General features: G+C 45.6%; 1 protein-coding gene across 5 annotated transcripts in view; it reads right to left on the reverse strand.

Annotated features, from left to right (window-relative positions):
- Positions 1-26,067, reverse strand: part of trappc9 (trafficking protein particle complex subunit 9) — a 282,398-nt gene that overhangs the window by 128,648 nt on the left and 127,683 nt on the right. For all 5 annotated transcript variants that reach the window (XR_003871657.1, XR_003871656.1, XM_029732083.1 and 2 more), the window contains one exon: positions 19,226-19,344. Coding sequence is in view for 3 of the 5 variants with exons in the window: in XM_029732083.1 (XP_029587943.1) it covers positions 19,226-19,344 (119 nt within the window). In the remaining 2 variants the exon portion in view is untranslated. The remainder of the gene's footprint in view (positions 1-19,225; positions 19,345-26,067) is intronic.

The raw sequence follows: 26,067 nt of genomic DNA on the forward strand, positions 1-26,067 counted from the left end.
GAGTGAGGGAGAAAGAAATGGAGTGAGTGCACCGCCAGCATGCCTGAAGACAAGCCTTCCTCTCCATCCTCCTCCCTCACGAGGTCCTTGTTAAGACCTGTAGTGTAATAACAGTACTGTAGGCCTGGGGGCCAGGGGCCCTGTTGCCACAACTACACACAGGAACCCTGGCTGGAAGACACAGGAGGGTTCCTTAATGACAAAATAATTCATTTGACATGGTGCTTTGTTACCGGACTGCGTCATACCTTGAGCATATACTGTTTCCTTCCTCTTAGTTCTCAGGTATTTCATACACAGGGTCTAACCCTGCAAAGTGTGCGCGTGCATGAGTTTGTAATGCGGCAACTGGCGATGTATTTATCATTACAAATACCAAGAGGGTATGTTTTTCTCCTGGTTCTTCTTCTACTATAATTTCCAAACAATAGAACATTAGTAATCGTTCCACAGCTGCTGCAGTGTCATTAGAGAAGAGAAAGGGAACGAGCGAGACAGAGACAGAGACAGAGAGACAGAGAGACAGAGAGACAGAGAGAGAGAGACAGAGAGACAGAGAGAGAGAGAGAGAGAGAGAGGAGAGCGAGGCAGAGAGAGGAGAGAGAGAGAGAGAGAGAGAGAGAGAGACAGAGAGAGGAGAGAGACCAGCAAGTGGTGACTGCAGGGTTTCTCACTTTACTCACACAGACTCAGTCAGACTTTCTGTTTACACATCCCTATCGCCACAATAAGGGCACACTTGCTAGGGAGGGGACCACTGCAGAAGTGAGAGAAAGCAGAGATTCAAAAATATACCGTTTTATCATGAGGGGGCATTGCAGCTTGATTGGGATGCAATACAAAATAATTCTCTGAATAGCCTTTTATTTGACTATGGGATTAGGAGGGAAAGAAACATTTCAAAGCATTTTAAAAGGATATTCCTCTGGAAAAAATATTAAACGTTATATTTGCACTTACATTTAGCATGCATTATGAACTAAAGGTAAACATATTATTTGAGCAGTTTAAGGCTGGTCATAAAGACTATGGACTGTGTTTTTGTAGCACTGCATATTTTCACTCACTACCTAGCCACAGTGGTTTGGAACTGAGATATGCATGTTGCTATTAAGATGTCTGATGATCCACAATAATGACAATACTCCTTTCCTTCGCCTCAGACCTCCATCAGTTTGCCGTGAGTGTGTGTATGCATGTGTACAGGTGTGTGTGTGTGGTGTCATTAGGGATGAATTTGAACGGCCCTGCCAGACATCAATCCAGCCAGTACACTCAATCTCTCCACTCAGTCCCCCCTCTACACCCTCCTCTCTCTCCTTCATACTCTAAAAATAAAAAAAGCTAAAATCATAAGGAATTGGCACATTTGTTCTGGAAAGAGCTGCCTGTAAGTGCCTCCCCAGCAGTATGTGGTGGGATGATAATGATATACGCTGCTGCAGGGATACAGTAGCACCTCGGCTTGGCCACTCCTCACCCCTTCCCTCGCCCTGTTACCTGACTCAGCGAGACCATCTTCCCATTAACTGTCACTTCTAATTCCCGCTCTCCATCCCTCCCTCCCTCCTTGGCTGTTCTCCCCTCACCTCTCATCCCTCTCCCCACCTGCACACACGCACACATTCACAAGAACACATTCACAGACACACAAAACACAGACACACACAAACACAGACACAGACTCCTGGCAGATGTGATATGAAATCAGGTTAGGGCCAGCTCTGCTGAACCAGCCAGCCAGAGGTAACAGAGCTGATACAGTAAATCACCCTGGTGTTGTCTGGTTGGGACCTGCTGCTCTCAGATCAGTGGTTAGTCAGCTCCTGACTAACACATCACACCCCGCTTCCTCACTGCAACACAGCCACTCAGATACATGGCACATGAAAGTGTGCACAGACACTGAAACCCACACCACAGGTATGGTTCCTAAACTATGCAGATCCCTTTGCATTCACAATGATTCATTGTGGATCCAAATAAAGTATTCAAAAGTGTGTGTTGCTCTCTTGAGTTCATACGTGAATAGATAGTATAAACTCACCTCCAACACTGGGTCTGTCTGAGCTGTTCCTATACATCAAAACATCCCATTGAAATGAATGCATAAGATTACACTACGCACTTAACTCACCAGAAATAGTCAGTTTCCATGGCAATGTGGATCGTCATCAACGCAGAATCCTGAGGAGCGTTTTGGTCAGATTGTTTCTAGTTTGCTTTGGTTCTCCAATGCAATAGTCTCATGTATAACTTAAAGACAAGACTTCCAGGGCAATATTCACACCTCCACTGATGGGTTGTGCAGCAGTGGAGGATTTAGAGGCATTGTGTGTTCGGAACCAAAATGCATTTCCAATCATTTCCGTTAAGCAAAATAAAGATCTGAACCGGTTCAAACCCTATAAAAAGTTGTGGTTTATATCGTTCCTTCCTGTTCCTTTCTTTAACCTGTGAAATCAACTGTTATTTACATTTAGCTAATTAAATGACTTCCTTAATCAGCGCAGACAGAGCAGGCAAGCTAGTTGTTTACATGTGTGATGGACAGACATGTGTAGCCTATGACACACGATGTGACTGACATTTTGCGGGTGGGGAGAGAGCGAGCGAGGGTTGAGGAGGAGGTTTGAAGCGCTGGGCATCTTGTTATGACATGCATTATCTGAATTCGGTCCTCAGAATTATACCTAGGAGGAGGAACTTCGAATGTCCTTTGAGCTAGCTAGCTAACAAGCATGAGCTAGCTAGCTAACAAGATTTTGTGTGCGCCGAGCAGCACCAGAATTAAAAACACATCTTACCTTTTATTAGTTAATAAATCCAACGTGAAACGTAATAAGGATACTATAGGCCTAGTTAACTAGTATTGAAAAAATTTATCCATTCTTCTCTAGCTAGTAAAAACTCGTTCCTATCTTCTGAATCACAATTGTAGCGTCAGTACAGTAGCCTATGCTTCGGAGGGGGGAGGGACAGGTAGCCTAAACAGGCACACACACTGGCAAGGATTTTCAGCTTGCATGCAGACACTGGAATCATTTTGAGTGACAGAGTGAGGGCTTCGCTTGGGCACTATGCGTGTTTTGTAAGACTAGAAAAAATGCATGGAACGTAAAATAACTTCATTAACCGGTTCCCATGCTTTTGAAATAATGGTTATGTTCTGGCAACATATGGATCACTTTCGTTCCAGTTTACATTTCTGTTCCCTGAACCGGTTCCAACACCTTGTTCCAACAGAAAGAGAAATGGAAAGGGAGATACCTAGTCAGTTGCAAAACTAACTGCATTCAACTGAAATGTGTCGTCCAAATTTAACCCAACCCCTCTGAGGATAGCATCCTAATTGCATATAAAATGGCAGCCTATTTCCCTACATAGGCCTTGTGCACTAGTTTGTACCAGTGCCTTTTATATCCAGAATTAAAGAGGGCAAGTCAAATGTAATGTGGGCCTAACATGGATCCTTGAGGGACCCACATACAGGCTTTTCCTTTTCCTGCCTGTTTAATGGCTAGGAGACAGATACACATGCACGCACATACACAGTGCTGTGTTGCAGGGCAGGTCAGTGTAATAACAGAAGGGGGCCTGCAGTGTGAATGTAGTGGAAAAGCAGAGCACTCCAGTAGTGCTGACAAGGCAGCGAGGGACAGACAGGTCGTCAGGGGGATGATGTATGGCCCTCATTCTCCTCCTATGTCTCCTGGATAAGCTGTTCCAGGAGCCGGGGACCTGGGGCCAGAGCGCACGCACATGCACACACTCTCTCTCTCTCTCTCTCTCACACAGCTCAGCGCATCATCAGGACACTGCCAAAGGGGTGAGACTAAGGCCTCGGACACTTTCTACTCTATAACGGCTGATCACAGTGAGGCCAGACTGGTGGCAAGGAGTGTGTGTGCGTGTGTTCATGTGTGTGTAAGAAAAAAAAATAAAACTCTCCTCCAACTCTCCATCTTTCTCTGGCTGGCTGGCAGCTTGGCTCTCTCAGGGAATAAAGTACCCACATTAACAATTTGCTCTAATATTTACACCCCCGCAACAGCCATATCTTACAAGTTTAATTTCTATGACTTATCTATGAGTCCATTCCTACGGGGGCGTGCATTATTCACAAGACAAAACAGCACTAGAAATAGAAAATTAGACACAAATTCACATTTTGCTCAATCTTCATAACAATGGAGTGATTTTACAATCTCAGCAATAACAATCGTCTGTTTGAGAGAACAACTTCTGAGAGAGATTCGTAATTACATTCATGGCTCATCAAACTCATACCTATAGAAACAGAGGAGGAAGAGAGCGAGCGAGAGAGAGGCAGAGCGAGAGCGAGACAGTAGATTCCCCTGCTCAGCCTCTACAGGGAGTCAGAGTGAAAGAAGAGAAAAGAGATAGATGATGCAGTGTTCTGTGGACCCAGAGAGACAGGTATAACAAGCTGTGTGCCTGGGAGGGAACGAGGCCTGCCCTTTCTAGTCTCTAGTCTGTGTGAGTCACACATCACACACTCCACACCTCTTGACTAAGACCAGAGTCTTCTCATCATACTGAGCCCTGCAGGACACCACACCATCACATACTACCTCTGATACCTCTCTACCTCTTTCTCAATCTCATCCCTCTCGGTTTTTCTCTCTCTCACCATACAACATTTTTTGTAACAGAAAATAAAAATCTGTATTTTGTTTTTATTCCTGTCGCATCCCTGTTTCTCTGTTTGAAAATATTTTCTACCCATTACTTGCCTACTGAACAGAACCCAGCTAGCATTTCCTCTGAGTAGGCTTGGACGGTATCCAGATTGTCATAGCTTCATAATGACATTGCGTCATCACAGGATATTTAGTAATACAGGCACTGAACACAATTGGCACTATTTTCAATCCAAAGTTTAGCAATGCTAACAACTACAGGCAAAATACCATAGTGAATTCTAGCTAAATGCTAATGAACGCATGCAAACATTTTATCGTCTCTTAGAAAAACTATTTGCAGGACAGACATCCCAGGTCACAGTTATACAAGTAACAAAAAAATGTTACTCACAGTTTGCTGCACACACAAAACCAATATTAGATAGCAAGGCTGTTGATCTAGGAGGGGATTCTAGATACCTAGCAACTACGTTAGCAAACCAAATGCACAACTGCAGAGTATTTAGCACATCTTAGTCAGTTCACTTCATAGTTACAAGACATCTAGCCGGCAAACATTTAGTTGTGAATTCCATACTGTAACTAGATCACATGGTGTGTGCTGCACAACACCGGTCTCTCGTCTTTGTGTGCTTGTAATAAGTGACTGGGGACTACTTCATAATGTAAAATAATGTGATAGGTGAAATGAAGAACGTGATCAGCTTCATCTCTTAATGTATTGCACAAGTTGACTGCAAGTATTTATAAAAGTACGTAGACTCAGTGTTATGACGTAGATGCAGAAGGTAAACAGCATAGTGGGTCAATTTACGCAACAACTCAGAGCTTTGAAGCGCGAGGCTTAACTTCTCCGCTGTTTTGGTGCCCTGGCTGCCATGCTGTGAACAGCGTGAAGCAAACCCGTGCACGTGCAGATACTGTGTGTGACCGTGTGAGAGCGAAGTCTGGCAGCTCGCTCATCTTAATATTAATTTTTTTATTTTACAAGGCAAGTCAGTTAAGAACAAATTCTTACAATCACGGCCTATGAACAGTGGGTTAACTGCCTTGTTCAGGGCAGAACAACAGATTTTAACTTGTCAGCTCGGGGGTTCGATCTAGCAACCTTTCGGTTACTGGCCCAGCGCTCTGACCACTAGACTACCTGTCGCCCCTAAAATCTGCGGTCCTGCTCATGGCAACGTCAAAGTATCTACAAATATCCTAATTTGTAAAAGAAGAATAGTTTCAACGGTATTGAAAAACCATCCCGTAGCTATTTGCAAATACCCGGACTACAGTATATACGCCAAGCCTACCTGTAAGGTGTCCATCCCACTAGCGGGGCTGGAGTACAGCTGGCAGCGGTTAGATGAAAGTGAATTAGTGTTAAGGTGAATAGATTAGAGGAATAAAGTTGTTGACACACTGCTTCTGATCACGCCACCTGATTGCTCAATCATCATCAACATAATTATTCTCTCTCTCAAATTCATAGCCAACCAACTTTCACCAAGCTAACCGATGTCAAACACTGCCAAGTGGAGAAGCTGTCAAATCCATTCAAATCTACAGGAGTAGCAGGGTAGGACTGCGCACAAAAGAAACAACAACCGTGAGAAGTATACCTAATTCCAGTGATCTGACCCTGGTTACATTTCACAACAGCTCTGTCAGAGAGAGAGAAGAGCAGGGGACTTGGCCATTAACTGCTAGTCAGCTATCAAAGCACTTCATGGTGAGAAATGGTCTTTCAAGAGGAACTATACAATGATGAAGTTCTGCATGGCCTCAGAATGCTCACAAAGGTTATCAACGCTATCACACGAATAGCCATAGGGAAGAAAATAGAGAGATATCATTGGATCACTGGAAATAACACCAGTGGTTGTTGAAACCTGGTAAAAGGAGATTGAGAACATTGTGTGAAGTCCGGTATGCACATGCTCATTAAAATCAATGCTTTACTCGCCATGAAAGGTTGCATCTCCCTATTCCACCCCTTAGTCGGAGGGTGTGGGTATGTGTGCGTGCACGTGTATGTATTTTCCTCAGACATAAACTCACAGAAGAATGGTGAGATGTACTCTGTCTGCATATGCATCCACAAAGGACAACAGATTGAGCACGTTTGTATCTTCGGAGTAACTTATCCATTTCTCTCAGAATGTTCAACTGTGGAGGGACAAACACAAACAGCATCATCAACATGTTTCCAGTTGTTATATGAAGCCTCCAGACTACAGGAAGACTAACGTGTATAATGAGAAAGGAACACACAGATTCCCAGTATAAATAAACCACCAAAAAAGAAACATTACATAACAAATGTATGATTAAACGTTCCCTACAGGGTTGGGGTCAATTTGAATTGAAGCAGTCAATTCAGGAAGAAAACTGAAATTCCAATTCAATAATTGAAGGAAGAAATTTCATTGACTTTTCAATAAACTGAAGAGGAGAAGCTATTTATTTCAAACATAGTTCCACGTTTGAATTTTAAATTCAAATCACCTCCTGAATTGAGTGACACTTAACACAAAAACGATCTTGATGGTGACATTTTGGAAAGCAATGAGGCAGGTTGTAGGCCTATGGGGTGTGTATGGATAGAGTGTGTTTCAGACATGAATGGTTCTGGTAGCGAGGTTATTTAGACTTTGGCTGCGTTTACACAGGCAGCCCAATTCCAAACTTTTGCCCAATTATTGGCAATAATTTAACATCCTGAGAGAAATGGTTGAGCGACTCATAAGATACAAAAGTGCTCAATCTGTGGTCAGAGTAGAGAGGGGAGGTGGGGAGGGGGAGAGGGGAGGTGGAGAGGTCTGATGGGGGAGGGGAGGTGGGGAGGGGGAGAGGGGAGGTGGAGTGGGGAGGTGGAGAGGTCTGATGGGGGAGAGGTGAGGTGTAGAGGTCGGATGGGGGAGGGGAGGTGGGGAGGGGGAGAGGTCGGATGGGGGAGAGGGGAGGTGGAGAGGTGGGATGGGGGAGAGGGGAGAGGGGAGTGGGAAAGGGGAGGAGGAGAGGTCGAATGGGGGGAGATGGGAGGTGGAGAGGTGGGATGGGGAAGAGGGGAGGTGGAGAGGTCGGATGGGGGGAGAGGGGAGGTGGAGAGGTGGGATGGGGGAGAGGGGAGGTGGAGAGGTGGGATGGGGAAGAGGGGAGGTGGAGAGGTGGGATGGGGGAGAGGGGAGGTGGGATGGGGGAGAGGGGATGTGGAGAGGTTGGATGGGGGAGAGGGGAGGTGGAGAGGTTGGATGAGGGGAGAGGGGAGGTGGGGAGGGGGAGAGGGGAGGTGGGGAGGGGGAGAGGGGAGGTGGAGAAGTCGGATGGGGGAGACGGGAGGTGGAGAAGTCGGATGGGGGAGACGGGAGGTGGAGAAGTCGGATGGGGGAGACGGGAGGTGGAGAGGTCGGATGGGGGAGACGGGAGGTGGAGAGGTCGGATGGGGGAGAGGGGAGGTAGAGAGGTCGGATGGGGAGACGGGAGGTGGAGAGGTCGGATGGCGGAGACGGGAGGTGGAGCGGTTGGATGGGGAGAGGGGAGGTGGAGAGGGGGAGAGGGGCGGTGGAGAGGTGGGATGGGGAGAGGGGAGGTGGGGAGGGGGAGAGGGTAGGTGGAGAGGTTGGGAGAGGGGTGGTCAGATGGGGGGAGAGGGGAGGTGGAAAGGTCGGATGGGGGAGAGGGGAGAGGGGAGGTGGGGGGGATGGGAGAGGGTAGGTGGAGAGGGGTGGTCAGATGGGGGAGAGGGGAGGTGGAAAGGTCGGATGGGGGAGAGGGGAGGTGGGGGGGATGGGAGAGAGGGGAGTTGGGATGGGGGAGTGGGGAGGTCGGATGGGGAAGGGAGGTGGAGAGGTTGGGAGAGGGGTGGTCAGATGGGGGAGAGGGGAGGTAAAGAAGTCGGATGGGGGGAGAGGGGAGATGGAGATGTCGGATGGGGGAGAGGGGAGGTGGAGAGGTCGGATGGGGGAGACGGGAGGTGGAGAGGTCGGATGGGGGAACGGGAGGTGGAGAGGTCGGATGGGGGAGACGGGAGGTGGAGAGGTCGGATGGGGGAGACGGGAGGTGGAGAGGTCGGATGGGGGAGACGGGAGGTGGAGAGGTCGGATGGGGGAGACGGGAGGTGGAGAGGTCGGATGGGGAGACGGGAGACGGGAGGTGGAGACGGGAGACGGGAGGTGGAGAGGTTGGATGGGGGAGACGGGAGGTGGAGAGGTTGGATGGGGGAGAGGGGAGGTGGAGAGGTCGGATGGGGGAGACGGGAGGTGGAGAGGTCGGATGGGGGAGACGGGAGGTGGAGAGGTCGGATGGGGGAGGTGGGATGGTCAGATGGGGGGGACAGGGGAGGTGGGAAGGTCAGATGGGGGGACAGGGGAGGTGGGAAGGTCAGATGGGGGGACAGGGGAGGTGGGAAGGTCAGATGGGGGGAGAGGGGAGGTGGGAAGGTCAGATGGGGGAACAGGGGAGGTCAGATGGGGGGACAGGGGAGGTGGGAAGGTCGGCCTTCTCAGGATGTATGAGATGTATTAGAGTTGATCCACAGGAGAGCAGCAGCAGAACACCACACCTCCTGAGCCCACTGTCAATTACACCACACTTTAAAGAGGCTGCTGGCTGATGACTCAGCACTGCTCTGGGTCTGTGTGAGTATAGAGGTCAACTAAAAACATAAACAGGTACAGTCGCTAGCTCTACTTGTTCAAACACCATAAGAAAATAATGACAATGTCAGTTCTTCCTAAAAACATTGATTTCCATGTACCTTCTCTGTAGCTTGTTAAAGCATTTATGTGATTCTGTAGATCAGTTCAGTTTCTGATGCAGACGAGTTATTGTAAATTAAACATGAGACTCAGCCTGGAGGAGGAAAATATCTCCTATCGCCCATCTCACATTGGCATCCATATTTCATATGGAACATAGACCTACTGAGCTGTTTGATCAGAACGCATCTCTATTACTTTGGAGAAAACTATGGTATCTAATGCAGAGATAACTGTGTTATAGGAGTATTTCTTAGCAGTCTAAGACATGATCATAATACAACAATCATCGTGATCAGAATAGCCAAACAAGTGCACTAACCACTTCCTGTTCCCGTTTGAATGTTTTTGTTTTGTGTTTTTTCCACGGATGCCGCAGTACGCTCTCTCAAAGAGTTATTGTAGCTAGGCCTTATGGTAAACAACAAAACACTGAGAACAAATGCTTTTTCGATTCGAGAGTTTCACACTTGTGCAGACAGGCAGCAGACAGCAGTTATAAATATCTCCATCAGTAGGCTGGGTCTGAATGTGTTCACAGAGCTGATCTCACATCAGCACCAGGAAGAGAAGGAGGGAAAGGAGGTGGGGGGGAAGAGTGGAGAGGGCTAAAAATAGCAACCAGCCGCCTGGCTGGCTTCATCTCCCCTGGATTACATTAGCCCCTAACCTTTGTCCCCTGCTCTGCTCTGACTAGAACTATACTTCTGCAGCAGCTAGCCACCTCTACTGCCTAGTCTGAGGATGACAAAACTGTTCTCGCTCTCCCTCTCAGGAGAAACTCTCACTCTCTCTCTCCTAGAAGCTATTTCCCTCTCAATCTCTTTCATTCTCTCAATACGGGCAAGGGAAGGCCACTCTCTTTCATTAAGAAAATGCTTACATAGGACTTTGAGAGAGAAGGGAGGGGACAGGGGAGGTGGAGAGAGGATGAATCAATTCATGGGAAGGTGAAGTTTCTGCCAAGATAATATGAATGGAAGTAAAGGAGGGGATGTAACATATTTGATATCTTAGTCTTTATGACTGTAAAGTTTGCCATCACTTGTAGGTTTGTTTATCTGGGGTTTTCAATATCTGATCATAAATGACTATACCACCACAGGATTTTATTCATCAAGTTCAATGGTTATTTATCAGGGATGTAAACTGCTGAGGGCCCAAAAAGGTGACACTTTTCCTGTCGCACTGAAACATGTAATAAATCCCTGCCAGGGGGAAATACAGGTTAACTAATTAAACAACAAAAAGAATATGATCTACATGATCAGTCTCTGTGTTTAAAATAAAACGGGGTTCATCTGACCCTAACTCACAGCTAAAACATGTCATGTATTTGTTGCCTAGACTTTACTGCAAATGACACTCAAGTCTTAAGAAAAAAAACAATGCACTAATATTGCAGTTAGCCATGACAGCCTTTATAATATAATGCTTGTGACCACACACGCATATAAATATTGCACTTGGGGGGGAAAAAAAACATCTTAAAAGTAGAAATAGAATGAAACAGACAGACATTCTATTTTTGCTCTATTACAGTGGCCACTATAATGGCTACATGTGTGGAAAAATAACATCCACTGAGTAAATAATTTAACAATTCCACCTCACTCATACAAAAGTGTTACTGTCAAGTTCAACACAACAAAAGCAATCTCTTTGACTACACTGCACATTATTACATTGTACACTTTCTGCCTGTGGACATCTGTTCTACAATGTACCAGCAGAGCATGATACCCTTTGTTGGCATAATTGATCTCTTTCAGGCAGAGAGTACACCTGTCATACCCCTTTTATCCACTGTATTGAAAGAGGGAAAGTGTGTAGCATTTCTTTCACCTCTATAGTGGCATCCAGCTTAAGCCAGGCCCAGCTCCAGCTACACTTGATCCCTGAATCCACTTGTTTAACAAGCAACGCCTCATTTTCACCCAATTGGTTAGGTTACTAACGTTAGCTCATCTGATGTTGTAACGTTAGCTAGCTAGCTGTCTGACTTTATTAGCCAGCTAATTTTCAAACAATAAACAAAATAATTTGATCAGCGAAGTTGGCTAATGTTGCTCAACATTTCTCTGGCTAGCTAACGGAGAATTCGATCCAGCTACTATAGCAAGATACTTAACAATGTTAACCTGTTTGGGCTAGGGGGCAGTATTGAGAATTTTGGAAAAAATATGTGCCCATTTTTAACTGCCTCCTACACCAACTCAGAAGCTAGAATATGCATATTATTGTTCAGGTTTGGACAGAAAACACCCTAAAGTTTCTAAAACTGTTTGAATGGTGTCTGTGAGTATAACAGAACTCCTATGGCAGGCAAAAATCTGAGAAGGTTTCATGCAGGAAGTGGCCTGTCTGACAAGGAGTCGTTCTTCTTGCCTCTGTTTATTGAAGAGTAAGGATCTTAGCTGTAACGTGACAATTCCTAGGGCTCCAATAGGCTCTCAGAACCCGGGAAAAACCTGAAGGATGACGAGGCAGCCTCAGGCTGAAACAGATTATCGCCTTTTCCAAGTGTCCCATTAGGTGACAATGGAATGAGGCGCGTGCGCGATTCGCCCCCGTGGAGTATTTTCATTCGGCAGTTTAGCTTATTGCAGATTCCCGGTCGGAATATTATCGCTTTTCTACGAGATAAATGGCATAAAAATGGATTTTAAACAGCGGTTGACATGCTTCGAAGTACGGTAATGGAATATTTAGAATTTTTTTGTCACGTTATGCGCCATGCTCGTGACCGTGATTTACAATTCTGATAGTGTCTAGAACGCATGAACAAAACGTCGCTGATGGAACATAACGATGGATTATTTGGGACCAAACCTACATTTGTTATTGAAGTAGAAGTCCTGGGAGTGCATTCTGATGAAGAACAACAAAGGTAAGACCATTTTTCTTATAGGAAATATGATTTTGGTGAAGGCTAATCTTGCCGGGTGTCTAAATAGCTAGCCCGTGATGGCTGGGCTATGTACTTAGAATATTGCAAAATGTGCTTCATCCGAAAAGCTATTTTAAAATCGGACATATCGAGTGCATAGAGGAGTAATGTATCTATAATTCTTAAAATAATTGTTATGCTTTTTGTGAACGTTTATCGTGAGTAATTTAGCAAACTGTTAGTAAATTCCCCGGAAGTTTGCGGGGGGTATGCTTTTTCTGAACGTCACATGCTAATGTAAAAAGCTGTTTTTTGATATAAATATGAACTTGATTGAACAGACATGCATGTATTGTATAACATAATGTCCTAGGTGTGTCATCTGATGAAGATCATAAAAGGTTAGTGCTGCATTTAGCTGTGGTTTGGGTTTTTGTGACATTATATGCTAGCTTGAAAAATGGGTGTCTGATTATTTCTGGCTGGGCACTCTCCTGACATAATCTAATGTTTTGCTTTCGTTGTAAAGCCTTTTTGAAATCGGACAGTGTGGTTAGATTAACGAGAGTCTTGTCTTTAAATAGCTGTAAAATAGTCATATGTTTGAGAAATTGAAGTAATAGTATTTCAAACGATTCAAAAATCGCGCCACTGGATTGAAGTGGCTGTTACGTAGGTGGGACGAATTCGTCCCACCTGCGCCAGAGAGGTTAACAATACTTGTTCCACCACACTTTCTCCCTCACCTCAAACTTTCCAAATGCCAGTTGTTTTTCAGTTACAGCTCATGAAGTACGCTTCATCACCTTCTCACCCGCGTCTCCGATGGTCAGGCTTCTCACCTACCTCTTCTTTATCGTTCAGGGACACGCTGCTGTAACTGGCAAACTGCCTTTGCACCCTACTGCTGTCTTTCCAGTGCGTGCACTGATTCTATAACAAGCAAATTGGTTGTCTCTTCTCTCTTCAGTCGCGTGCTACATTCTGTTGTTATGCGAACGATTGGCTGAGCCTTGGATACAGCCAGTATTGCTCCAAACGCGCATCACTCGTTCGCTTACAGCCAGTAGTCATCCAAAGGCCACCCTCCCCCCAAAACATTTCTCATCGGATCAGCACGATTCACGTAGGTCACCTATTTTGGATTCAAAATGGCAGATTTTGCTGAAAGATGACTAGTTTGCACCCCTGATAAAGACCAGATGGATTATTACTTTATTCCCTCCTCTCTACTCCCCAGGCCTGTCCCTCAAACCATTCTCTCACCTACATCTCCATATGATGGAGCTGTCCTTTTCGCACACTATTCTCTTCCTGTACTGCCTGAGTCACAACCTTGTACAGGTAAGAAAGACAGTAGAGATGCTACAGAGCAACACTGTCGCACAAACATACGCAAACACAACCAAACAAACACAAATATGCATACCTGTAACGATCGGCATCAGGTAATGAGGAAGCGGACCAAAACGCAGCTGGGAGCGAACACATGTTTATTCAACACCATGTAATTAAACATGTACACAAAATTCAAGAAAATACCGATACGTTACTTGCTCAAACAAAGAGACAACACCCCACAAACAGCGTGGGGAAAACAGCAACTTAAATGTGATCCCAATCAGAGACAATTAGCGACAGCTGTCTCTGATTGGGAATCGACAGAACCCAACATAGAATTACCCACCTAGAGCCTACACAAGGCTAAAACGTAAACAAAACACAAACCAAGGAAAAATACCTAACATGACACACCCTGACCCAATATGCCCGAGCCGTCGACCGGAACAGGATTGGGCACCGGTGGACCGGACACGGGCCGTGCCGGACTGTGGACACGCACCGTGGGCTTGGTGCGGGGAACAGGGACGGGCCGGACAGGACTGTGGACACGCACCGTGGGCTTGGTGCGGGGAACAGGGATGGGCCGGACAGGACTGGGGACACGCACCACTAACCTGGTGCGGGGAGCAGGGACGGGCCGGACAGGACTGGGGACACGCACCACTGACTTGGTGCGGGGAGCAGGGACGGGCCGGACAGGACTGGGGACACACACCACTGACTTGGTGCGGGGAGCAGGGACGGGCCGGACAGGACTGGGGACACGCACCACTGACTTGGTGCGGGGAGCAGGAACGGGCCAGGCCGGACTGGGGACACGCACCACTAACCTGGTGCGGGGAGCAGGGACGGGCCGGACAGGACTGGGGACACGCACCACTAACCTGGTGCGGGGAGCAGGGACGGGCCGGACTGGACTGGGGACACGCACCACTAACCTGGTGCGGGGAGCAGGGACGGGCCGGACAGGACTGGGGACACGCACCACTGGCTAGGTGCGGGGAGCAGGGATGGGCCGGACAGGACTGTGGACACGCACCACTAACCTGGTGCGGGGAGCAGGGACGGGCCGGACTGGACTGGGGACGTCTGGCAGCTCGGGACAGTCTGGGCAGTCTGGCCCCTCAGGCAGTTCAGCGCAGTCTGTCCCCTCCGGCAGTTCAGCGCAGTCTGGCCACTCCGGCAGTTCAGCGCAGTCTGGCCACTCCGGCAGTTCAGCGCAGTCTGGCCACTCCGGCAGTTCAGCGCAGTCTGGCCACTCCGGCAGTTCAGCGCAGTCTGGCCACTCCGGCAGTTCAGCGCAGTCTGGCCACTCCGGCAGTTCAGCGCAGTCTGGCCACTCCGGCAGTTCAGCGCAGTCTGGCCACTCCGGCAGTTCAGCGCAGTCTGGCGGGCAGCTCCGGCGACTGTTGACTGGCGGGCAGCTCCGACGACTGTTGACTGGCGGGCAGCTCCGACGACTGTTGACTGGCGGGCAGCTCCGACGACTGTTGACTGGCGGGCAGCTCCGACGACTGTTGACTGGCGGGTAGCTCCGACGACTGTTGACTGGCGGGCAGCTCCGACGACTGTTGACTGGCGGGCAGCTCCGACGACTGTTGACTGGCGGGCAGCTCCGACGACTGTTGACTGGCGGGCAGCTCCGACGACTGTTGACTGGCGAGGCTGGGTTCACGCACTTGAAGCCTGGTGCGTGGTGCTGGTACCGGATATATAGGACCATGGAGGCTTACTGGCGGTCTCGAGCTTAACCCTGGCATCGCCCTTTCTGGCTGAATGCCTACTACCCCCTGGTAACTGCGGGGCGCTGGTATAGCGCGTACTGGCCTAAAAACACTTGGCCTCGCCATAACACCCATTACCCCGAAGCATAAGCCCTGTCCATTAACTGGCCTCCGAGAAACAGTCCGGGGATTTGGCCTGGGGCTCCAAACTTGCCCCGCAAAACTCCCCTTGTGCCCCCCCCCAAAACATTCTTGGGGAGGCCTCTCGAGTTTCCTCAACTCCTCGTTCCTCTGCTGCTTGGTCCTGGTTTGGTGGGTTGTTCTGTAACGATCGTCGTGCAGGAAGGAAGAAGTGGACCAAAACGCAGCTGGGAGCGAACACATGTTTATTCAACACCATGGAATTAAACATGTACACAAAATTCAAGAAAAATACCGATACGTTACTTGCTCAAACAAAGAGACAACACCCCACAAACAGCGTGGGGAAAACAGCAACTTAAATGTGATCCCAATCAGAGACAATTAGCGACAGCTGTCTCTGATTGGGAATCGACAGAACCCAACATAGAATTACCCACCTAGAGCCTACACAAGGCTAAAACGTAAACAAAACACAAACCAAGGAAAAATACCTAACATGACACACCCTGACCCAATATACCCGAGTTCACCTGGTCAGGGCGTGACAATACCACACACAAACACTATGAACCACAGCAAGACCTCAGGAAGAAAGACAGAGTGAAAATAGACAGGAAGAAAGGCAGAGCGGGGATAGTACATTAACTGATTGCAAATGTGCAAATCATTTGCGAACAGAATGGTATTTGAAAAGTGAGACTTCCTTCAACGTGAGACGGTCCTTCCCCCTGACAGTCGACACATTTCTGAAAACACTTCCACTTATGGGGACGAACAGTTAGCAATACAAAGGTCAAAGGACAAACTCTCACCTTCGCTTCCTGTCGACGGATTACAGAACAGCCTTAATTTATGATATCTTATTTCCTAGGAATCGTTGAGCATAATACGCACGCGCACACACGCACGTGCACACACACAGACACACCAAGACTGAACGTATTCCTGTGGCATTTCCAGGCAGGCTGTTATGTGTAGCTAACCACTGTAACAAATGCAGAGGAACAGAGTAGAAATATCATAATGACAAGGAATAGGAAAGTTCACCAGGTGGCTCAGAGGGAAATATCACTGGTTCCTATTGGACAGGCAGTCTGATCAGCATGAAGGCGAAGGTAAGCTAAAACACACACAAGAATATTTTGAAGATAAATACACAACTCAGAGGATGAGAGGACGAGAGTACTAAACTAAATATAGTACTAATGGTCAATAGGGAATTGTCAATGTAAATAGTTGGTCTTCAGTTCAACAGCTGTTTAGAATCTGTGGAATGTCACTCCTGAACTCAGAGCTACGTGTGCTACAGTCTGTACATTGAGTCTGGAGCAGGGTACTTGTTATTTGGCCATTGGCCCAGTTATACTGAAAGGACGTCTGATTGGTCAACCCCAGGCAAGGGCAGGGGGTTATAAATGGCATCCTGTTCTTTGTTCTGTGGAGAAAAGCTGAGGACAGGGGAGAATGAACATCTACCTCCCAGCATAACATCTATGATTTGTCCTCTTTGAATAAACCTATTTCTCTCCCCCTGATTTGCTTTGGAGTTTGTGTTATTGAAGAATAACATCAATTGCTAACACACACACACAAAGGTAGATGAAGGTAAGAGCTTATCAAACACAGCAATGAGAAGGCTAAAACTACATTTAATCTATGAAGTAGAACTACAGTTGGTTGACCCAATCTGTGCACACAACAAGGCATTTCAGCTGCATACAGTATGAATGGGATATGTCATTATAAAATCATGGCGCTCAATAGAACGTACATTTACTTCCAGCAAAAACTGACAAAAAAGGCAGTCCATGTAGGTTTTAGTTGTTGTTTTCAGTAAGGAATAGTGGGCAGACACTATGCCATGAGTGATATTATGCATGACCTGCACTTAAATCATTAGGCTAGCTAAGAACAAATCTAGAGTGTGAGTCAAACTAAAAACAATGTTGCAGCAAACCGATGAGTCAGAGGCCGCAGGAAATATGAATCCATATAGTGCCGTACATACAGTACCAGTCAAAAGTTTGGACACACCGACTCATTCAAGGGTTTTTATTTAATTATACTATTTTCTACATTGTAGAATAATAATGACGACAACAAAACTATGAAATAACACATATGGAATCATGTAGTTACCAAAACTCTAATCAAAATATATTTTATATTGGAGATTCTTCACAGTAGCCACCCTTTGCCTTGATGACAGCTTTGCACACTCTTGGCATTCTCTCAACCAGCTTCACTTGGAATGCTTTTCCAACAGTCTTGAAGGAGTTCCCAAATATGCTGTGCACTTGTTGGTGACTTTTCCTTCACTCTGCAGTCCAACTCATCCCAAACCATCTCAATTGGCTTGAGGTCGGGTGATTGCATAGGCCATAACATCTGATGCAGCACTCCATCACTCTACTTCTTGGTCAAATAGCCCTTGAATTCTAAATAAATCACAGACAGTGTCACCAGCAAATGTAGAAAATAGTACAAATAAAGAAAAACCCTGGAATGAGTAGGTGTCTAATCTTTTGACTGGTACTATAAACACTCAAACACAGGTAGGGAGATGCAAATCACACCTTATCCATATCTGATGTCCGTTATCCGGAATGCCCGCTCTACAAATGGACGCAAGATGAACACACACACACACACAGGGCTACATAATGGCAGAGTTACCACATGATGTGTAATTGGTCAGTTCTGAGATTACCTCTGCAGCTAAACTGTCAAAACAACCTAATCTGCACTGAGACGCTGAGCTGCCTGTATGTCATACTCTACTCTGTTCTTAACAAGCTCAACCAGCCGACTAATGGAACGGACAGCTTCATATTTACAGTGGAGAGTTGGAGGGCAACATAAGGGAATTAAGAATGTGATTCTTCCTCCGGTATAGATTCTATATATGTAATGGGTTTTGTCAGGCGTTTTCAAAGTCTGAGACATTGTTGTAATATAAATTGCTGTAATTGCATTTATTTTATTTGCCACGCGCAATTTTAGGAGTTGTGAAATGAACATGGTACCACTGGAAAGCTGGGATAACCTTCTTTTAAAAGAATATATCCATCAAAACTGCTTTTAAAGACGTGTTTTCACTGGGATTGATTACCTTTATTCTTTGTTTTGTTCATTTGGTTTATTTTTATTTTCTATTAATTTTGTTCCTTATTTACAAGTTGCTCGGTCTGTTTATTGGAACACGTTTTATTGTTGTATGTAATGTGCCTGTTTCATTCTGAAAATGTCAACATCAAAAATGTAATAAAAAAAAGCTAGAAACAGGCCTAATATTTATTCAGTATTAGAGAACTGAATACAGTTTGACTTAGCTTTCCTTTCACCCTGTCCCCCTCTGTGTACCTTCTTTTCTATGTGGGAAAAGATGCAGTCTGTCTGTCTTTCTGTCTGTCCTCAGCTCCCTCCCTGCTTTTTAAACAAACAGTTACACCCACCCTAATTACCCCAACACGATAGGCTCATTATTTATCTGCAGCATCAGAAAATGGGTTGAAAGACAGACAGCAATACAAGGAGGGAAATAAAACAACCTTCGGGAAGCCATGAAATTCAAATGAGTGAAGTGTCACGGAAATGATTAAGTAGAGAAATGTTCCTGCTGCAATCTCACTGTGGTAATAAAAAATAACATTGTTTAGAGAAAATAGGGAAGGAAAGGGGAGAGAAGAGGAGAGGTGTCAGTCCTACCTTGACGTGGTTGTAGTCTGTCTTGCTGGACTCGCTGCCCAGGGGCTTGGTCTCGGCCCGGGGTTTGAGGACTTGTCTCAGTGGGCTGGAGATGGGAAGGCCTGTCACACTGATCCCATCTGGAACAGCAGCAGAGACAATCAGCCAGTCAGAAGACACACGACTACAGTAACCCCAGACTTCATTTCATTTAACTACATTGACAGTTGTTTAAACTCACATAAGCATAAAAACATATTGGGGTGAGAGTTTGCCTGAACCCAAAGTTTTCCCTAGTCAATTCAGGAGCAACTCCCATCTCTTCTTCAAAAACGAGGACATGATCATTTAAATACATTTTGTGAGCAGAATATGAAACAGTAGCTCAAGACCTATCTTTCTTTTTACATATTTTTAACGCAGAGTTCAGAACTGTAAACAACACAATCCTCCACAGAGCATCAGAGGAGCATCAAACAGCCAGATCGGCTTCCTGTATTAACGGCTACTGAAGGGGCTACTATTTTCAGCTAGCTACGCTACAGAATACCCCACAGTGTGACGTAGGCACTGAGCACCCAGTCTCTCTGACGTCAGTGGAAAAATCTCTGTCTCCTGAGGGAATCACTGGGCTAGCTGCTGCAAAGATCTGGGCCACAACACACACACACTCGCCTTACGCACGCGCCAACGAACACACACACAAAACACACAAAGGAGAACGACGTGGTAGGAATAACAGTTCAAACAGTTCGAGCCTGCCAGCTCTGACTCCATATTCCTCTTTGATACAAAGCTTTCCAACACATTCTACTGACATGGCTGGCATGTCCATATTCAGAAATCCTCTCAGAGTAAGACGGCTGTTCTCAGATCAGTATAGCCTTTTAGACCATAATGAATGAGATTACATGGACAGGGGGCACCTGATCCTAGATCAGAACTACTATGAGATGCTTTGTGAATATGAGCCCAGAACCACTAGAGCTGGCACAGTGTCAGTCAGCATTGTGTCTTTCTCATGCTCCATATCCTACTCACAGAAAGAGATGATATATGCATCCGGACAGAGGGAGGTGAGGGAAAGAGGAAGAGAGAACACTGATAAACAGTCTCTCCATTGACTAGAGCTTCCATAAAGGCCTGTTTCAGCCCGTTTCCAGACACACATACATCTTCATGTCTAATCCTGACAGAGAGAGATGGAGATAAATAGACCAACAGAGAGAGAGAGACAGGGAGAGAGAGAGAGAGAGAGAGAGAGAGAGAGAGACGGAGAGAGAGAGAGACAGAGAGAGAGAGAGAGAGAGAGAGAGAGAGAGAGAGACAGAGAGAGTAACGGGGGGGAGAGATTGACGACGACGTCGCACATCACCATCCCTCTTTTCTTGCCATCACTCTCCATCTATCCCTGCCACTTTCTCTCGCTGTCTCTCTCTCTGTCTCTCTCTCCATTCGCCTAGCGGGAGAGTCTGACACTAAATATAAATCACTACAGATTATATTAGTGACAGTGAATTGATCTAATACACAATGACACACTGAAAATCATCAACAAAGTCTTCCACAAAAGATGAGGTAATGTGAATTTCACCACCTCTCCGATCCACACACACTTCTGCTTTTCAAAGTAGATGAGTCAAGGCTATTCTAGTAAAAGGGGGCCTATGACTGACTGCATTGTAAACAGAAACCCTTCTTAAATATCCTGTTGAGGGGAGAGGAACATGAGGCTGTAAAATACAAATCAACAAAGTCCCGTTCTGTTCCGTGGAGAGAGAGAGAGACAACACCTGGGCAGAGAGGTCGACTCTGGGAGCAGCTCGCACAAGACCTTTGCCCCACCATTAACATACATTAGTTTATTCGAAGAATCACAGATAGACAATTTCCGCCCTACACAACGAGAGAGAGAGAGAGAGAGAGAGAGAGAGAGAGAGAGAGCGCGCGAGAGAAAGAGTACTCACAAGGCGTCTCAGAATAAGGGAGAGAGAAAGAGAGAGAGCGGGAGTAGGAATCACAATTCCTTGGTATTATTTTAGGAGCTATATGACTCAAAAGTAGCCCAGGTGAGACTGACAGATAACGAGAGACAGAAAATAAACATGAATAAATTATAGTGGCTCTTTTCAAAAGCCCACACTTCCTGCTGTCATTATTACAACATCAAACATCCAAATTACAAGCAGGCAGGAGGTTCTTTCAGATGGCGGGAGAGCAGTAGAGGGAGAAAGGGAGAGAGATGAGTAGAGGCCGAGAGAAAGAGATGTTGAGTGAAGGAGAGAGAATAACAGCAAGAAAGAAATCAGAGAGAAGGAGAGATGAGGGAGCAGCAAAAGGAGAGAGATGATGAGAGGGAATGAGAGTGAGATAACGCAGGATCTGAACAAATTATTGCTATCATTACTCACAGCCATTTGAATCATACTAAATACAGCATTACAGACAGAACCACATCATCCAGACAGACAGAGCAAATAAAGATGTTATTTTACTATCAATCCCTCATAGATGGTCCTAATCACATTTATCTTGCGAGTTGACAAAGTGAACAATATGTCTTCCATCGTACATGTTATTGTCATTTTACATCTATGAATGCTTATGTACCGCTTACTAATGTGTTATGTTTGGATGATGACTGTTAAAGACATGCAGGGGCGCAACTTTGGTTTTTGAAGTGGGGGGGACCTAATTATTATTGTTTATTGTTATATCCAGTCGGATAAAACTGAACTCACTCAACTAAATGACTATCGCCCCGTAGCACTCACTTCTGTCATCATGAAGTGCTTTGAGAGACTAGTCAAGGACCATATCACCTCCACCCTACCTGATACCCTAGACCCACTCCTGTCACGCTAGGTCCACAGACGATGCAATCGCCATCACACTGCCCTATCCCATCTGGACAAGAGGAATACCTACGTAAGAATGCTGTTCATTGACTACAGCTCAGCATTCAACACCATAGTACCCTCCAAACTCCTCATTAAGCTTGATTCCCTGTGTCTTGACCCCGCCCTGTACAGCTGGGTCCTGGACTTCCTGACGGGCCACCCCCATGTGGTGAAGGTAGGAAAGAACATCTCCACTTCGCTGATCCTCAACACCGGGGCCCCACAAGGGTGCGTGCTCAGTCCCCTCCTGCATTCCCTGTTCACCCATGACTGCGTGGCCATGCACACCTCCAACTCAATCATCAAGTTTGCAGACGACACTACAGTAGTAGATCTGATTACCAGCAACGACGAGACAGCCTACAGGGAGGAGGTGAGGGCCCTGGGAGTGTGGTGTCAGGAAAATAACCTCTCACTCAATGTCAGCAAAACAAAAAGAGATGACCGTGGACTTCAGGAAACAGCAGAGGGAGCACCCCCCTATCCACATCGACGGGACAGCAGTGGAGAAGGTGGAAAGTTAAAAAAGTTCTGCGATGTACATATCACCGACAAACTAAAATGGTCCACACACACAGACAGTGTGGTGAAGAAGGCGCAACAGCGCCTCTTCAACCTCAGTAGGCTGAGAAAATATAGCTTGTCACCGAAAACCCTCAATAACTTTTACAGATGCACAATCGAGAGCATCCTGTCAGGCCGTATCACCGATTGGTACGGCAACTGCACCGCCCACAACAGCAAGGCTCGCTAGAGGGAGGTGTGGTCTGCACAACGCATCACCGGGGCAAACTACCTGCCCTCCAGGACACCTACAACACCTGATGTCACAGGAAGGCAAAAACGATCATCAAGGACAACCACCCGAGCCACTGCCTGTTCACCCCACTTCCATCCAGAAGGTGAGGTCAGAACAGGTGCATCAAGGCTGTGACAGAAGATGTTTTTCAATATCTCTATCTCAATGCCATCAGACTGTTAAACAGCCATCACTAACATAGAGAGGCGGCTGCCTACCTACAGACTTGATATCATTGGCCACTTTAATAAATGGAACACTATTCACTTTAATAATGCCACTTTAATAATGTTTACATATCTCACATTACTTATCTCATATGTATATACTGTATACTACACCATCTATTCCATATTATCTACTGCATCTTAGTCGCTCTGTCACTGCTCATCCAAATATTTTATATTTATATATTCTCATCCCATTCTTTTACTAGATTGTGTGTATTAGGTTTTGTTGTGGAATTTGTTAGATACTGCTACACTGTCAGATCTAGAAGCATAAGTATTTAGCTACACTCACAATAACATCTGCTAACCATGTGTATGTGACCAATACAATTTGATTTGATTTTGATAAACACTCCAAACAGTCTACCAACCACTCAGAGGCGTCCCATGGTCCTTTAGCATATCGTTGCCTCATTTCTAGGGGGACAAAAATGCTATTTCATAAAATGTTGGGATGTCGACCCCCCGTCCCCAGTGAAAGTTGCTCCCCTAACAAAGTATTTTTTTCAAATCCCACTTTGAGCTGGATGTCTCAATGTGTAGTTCATGCTTGCATAATCTATGAGCAGAATTAATGTTTTACCAAAATTAGCCTCAAAATCCCTAGCTTGAAAGCAACTGTTTTCTTGAAGCTCTGCCACACCATTTTCCCTATATTTCCCCCCACTTAGGACAGCCCCCTAGCAATTTGAGTTCTGGCCAATGAGCTTCAGTCCCTCGCATTTTAATGACTGCTAGCAAGAGGCCTGCCCAGCACTGTCCAATGAGGTTGCAGGGCGGGCCCAATGGCTCAGCGGACACAGCAGAGAAAGAGCAAGAGAGCAAAAGAGCAATGACGTGGTGCACATATCTGCAAATATGTGATGTACTACGCAATTTTTAGGGACTACTTTTGGCTCGTGAGCGCTACTTTCAGGACTACTGGCTAAAAGTATACACAAAGTACACAAAAGTACCAGAGAACCTCTTTAATAAGAAGTACTTTTTAGGAATCAAATATTTTTGACAGAAAGAAACGTACAAAGATATTTACATAGACATACAGTTGAAGTCAGAAGTTTACATACACCTTAGCCAAAATACATTTAAATTCCGTTTTTCACAATTCCTCACATTTAATCCAAGTAAAAATGCCCCGTCTTAGGTCAGTTAGGATCACCACATTATGTTAAGAATATGAAATGTCAGAATAATAGAAGAGAGAAAAATGTATTTCAGCTTTTATTTCTTTCATCACATTCCCAGTGGGTTATTAGTTTACATACACTCAATTAGTATTTGGTAGCATTGCTTTTAAATTGTTAAACTTGGGTAAAATATTTCAGGTAGCCTTCCACAAGCTTCCCACAATAAGTTGGGTGAATTTTGGCCCATTCCTCCTGACAGAGCTGGTGTAACTGAGTCAGGTTTGTAGGCCTCCTTGCTCGCACACGCTTTTTCAGTTTTGCCCACACATTTTCTAAGGGATTGAGGCCAGGGCTTTGTCATGGCCACTCCAATACCTTGACTTTGTTGTCCTTAAGCCATTTTGCCACAACTTTGGAAGTATGCTTTGGGTCATTGTCCATTTGGAAGACTCATTTGTGACCGAGCTTTAACTTCCTGACTGATGTCTTGACATGTTGCGTCAATATATCCACATAATTTCCCTCTTCATGATGCCATCTATTTTGTGAAGTGCACCAGTCCCTCCTGCAGCAAAGCACCCCCACAACGTGATGCTGCCACCCCCGTGCTTCACGGTTGGGATGTTGTTCTTCAGCTTACAAGCATCCCCCTTTTTCCTCCAAACATAACGATGGTCATTATGGCCAAACAGTTCTATTTTTATTTTATCAGACCAGAGGACATTTCTCCAAAAAGTATGATCTTTGTCCCCATGTGCAGTTCCATGGGGACAAAGGGGCGGCAGGTAGCCTAGTGGTTAGAGCGTTGGACTTGTAACCGAAAGGTTGCAAGATCGAATCCCCGAGCTGACAAGGTAAAAACCTGTCATTCTGCCCCTGAACAAGTCAGTTAACCCACTGTTCCTAGGCCGTCATTGAAAATTAGAATTTGTTCTTAACTGACTTTCCTAGTTAAATAAAGATAAAATAACATTTAAAAAATGTTTTAACCGTGGTCTGGCTTTTTACGGCGGTTTTGGAGCAGAGGCTTCTTCCTTACTTCCTTGCATTTCAGGTTATGTCCATATAGGACTTGCTTTACTGTGAATATAGATACTTTTGTACCCGTTATCTCCAGCATCTTCACAAGGTCCTTTGATGTTGTTCTCCGATTGATTTGAACTTTTCGCACCAAAGTACGTTCATCTCTAGGAGACAGAACATGTCTCCTCCTGAGCGGTATGACGGCTGCATGGTTCCATGGTGTTTATACTTGCGTACTATTGTTTGTACAGATGAACGTGGTACCTTCAGGCGTTTGGAAATTGCTCCCAAGGATGAACTAGACTTGTGGAAGTCTACATTTTTTTCTGAGGTCTTGGCTGATTTCTTTTGATTTTCCCATGATGTCAAGCAAAGAGGCACTGATCTTGAAGGTAGGCCTTGAAATACATCCACAGGTACACCTCCAATTGACTCAAATAACGTCAATTAGCCTATCAGAAGCTTCTAAAGCCATGACATCATTTTCTGGAATTTTCCAAGCTGTTTAAAGGCACAGTCAACTTAATGTATGTAAACTTCTGACCCACTGGAATTGTGATACAGTGAATTATAAGTGAAATAATCTGTCTGGAAACAATTGTTGGAAAAATTACTTGTGTCATGCACAAAGTAGATGTCCTAACTGACTTACCAAAACTATAGGTTGTTAACAAGAAATGTGTGGAGTGGTTGAAAAACGAGTTTAAATGACTCCAACCTAAGTGTATGTAAACTTACGACTTCAACTGTAGATACCGGTTTTATCAAACAAGCTGTCAAAAAG

This window comes from Salmo trutta, chromosome 34, assembly GCF_901001165.1.
Source record: "Salmo trutta chromosome 34, fSalTru1.1, whole genome shotgun sequence".
NCBI classification, from domain to species: Eukaryota; Metazoa; Chordata; class Actinopteri; order Salmoniformes; family Salmonidae; genus Salmo; species Salmo trutta.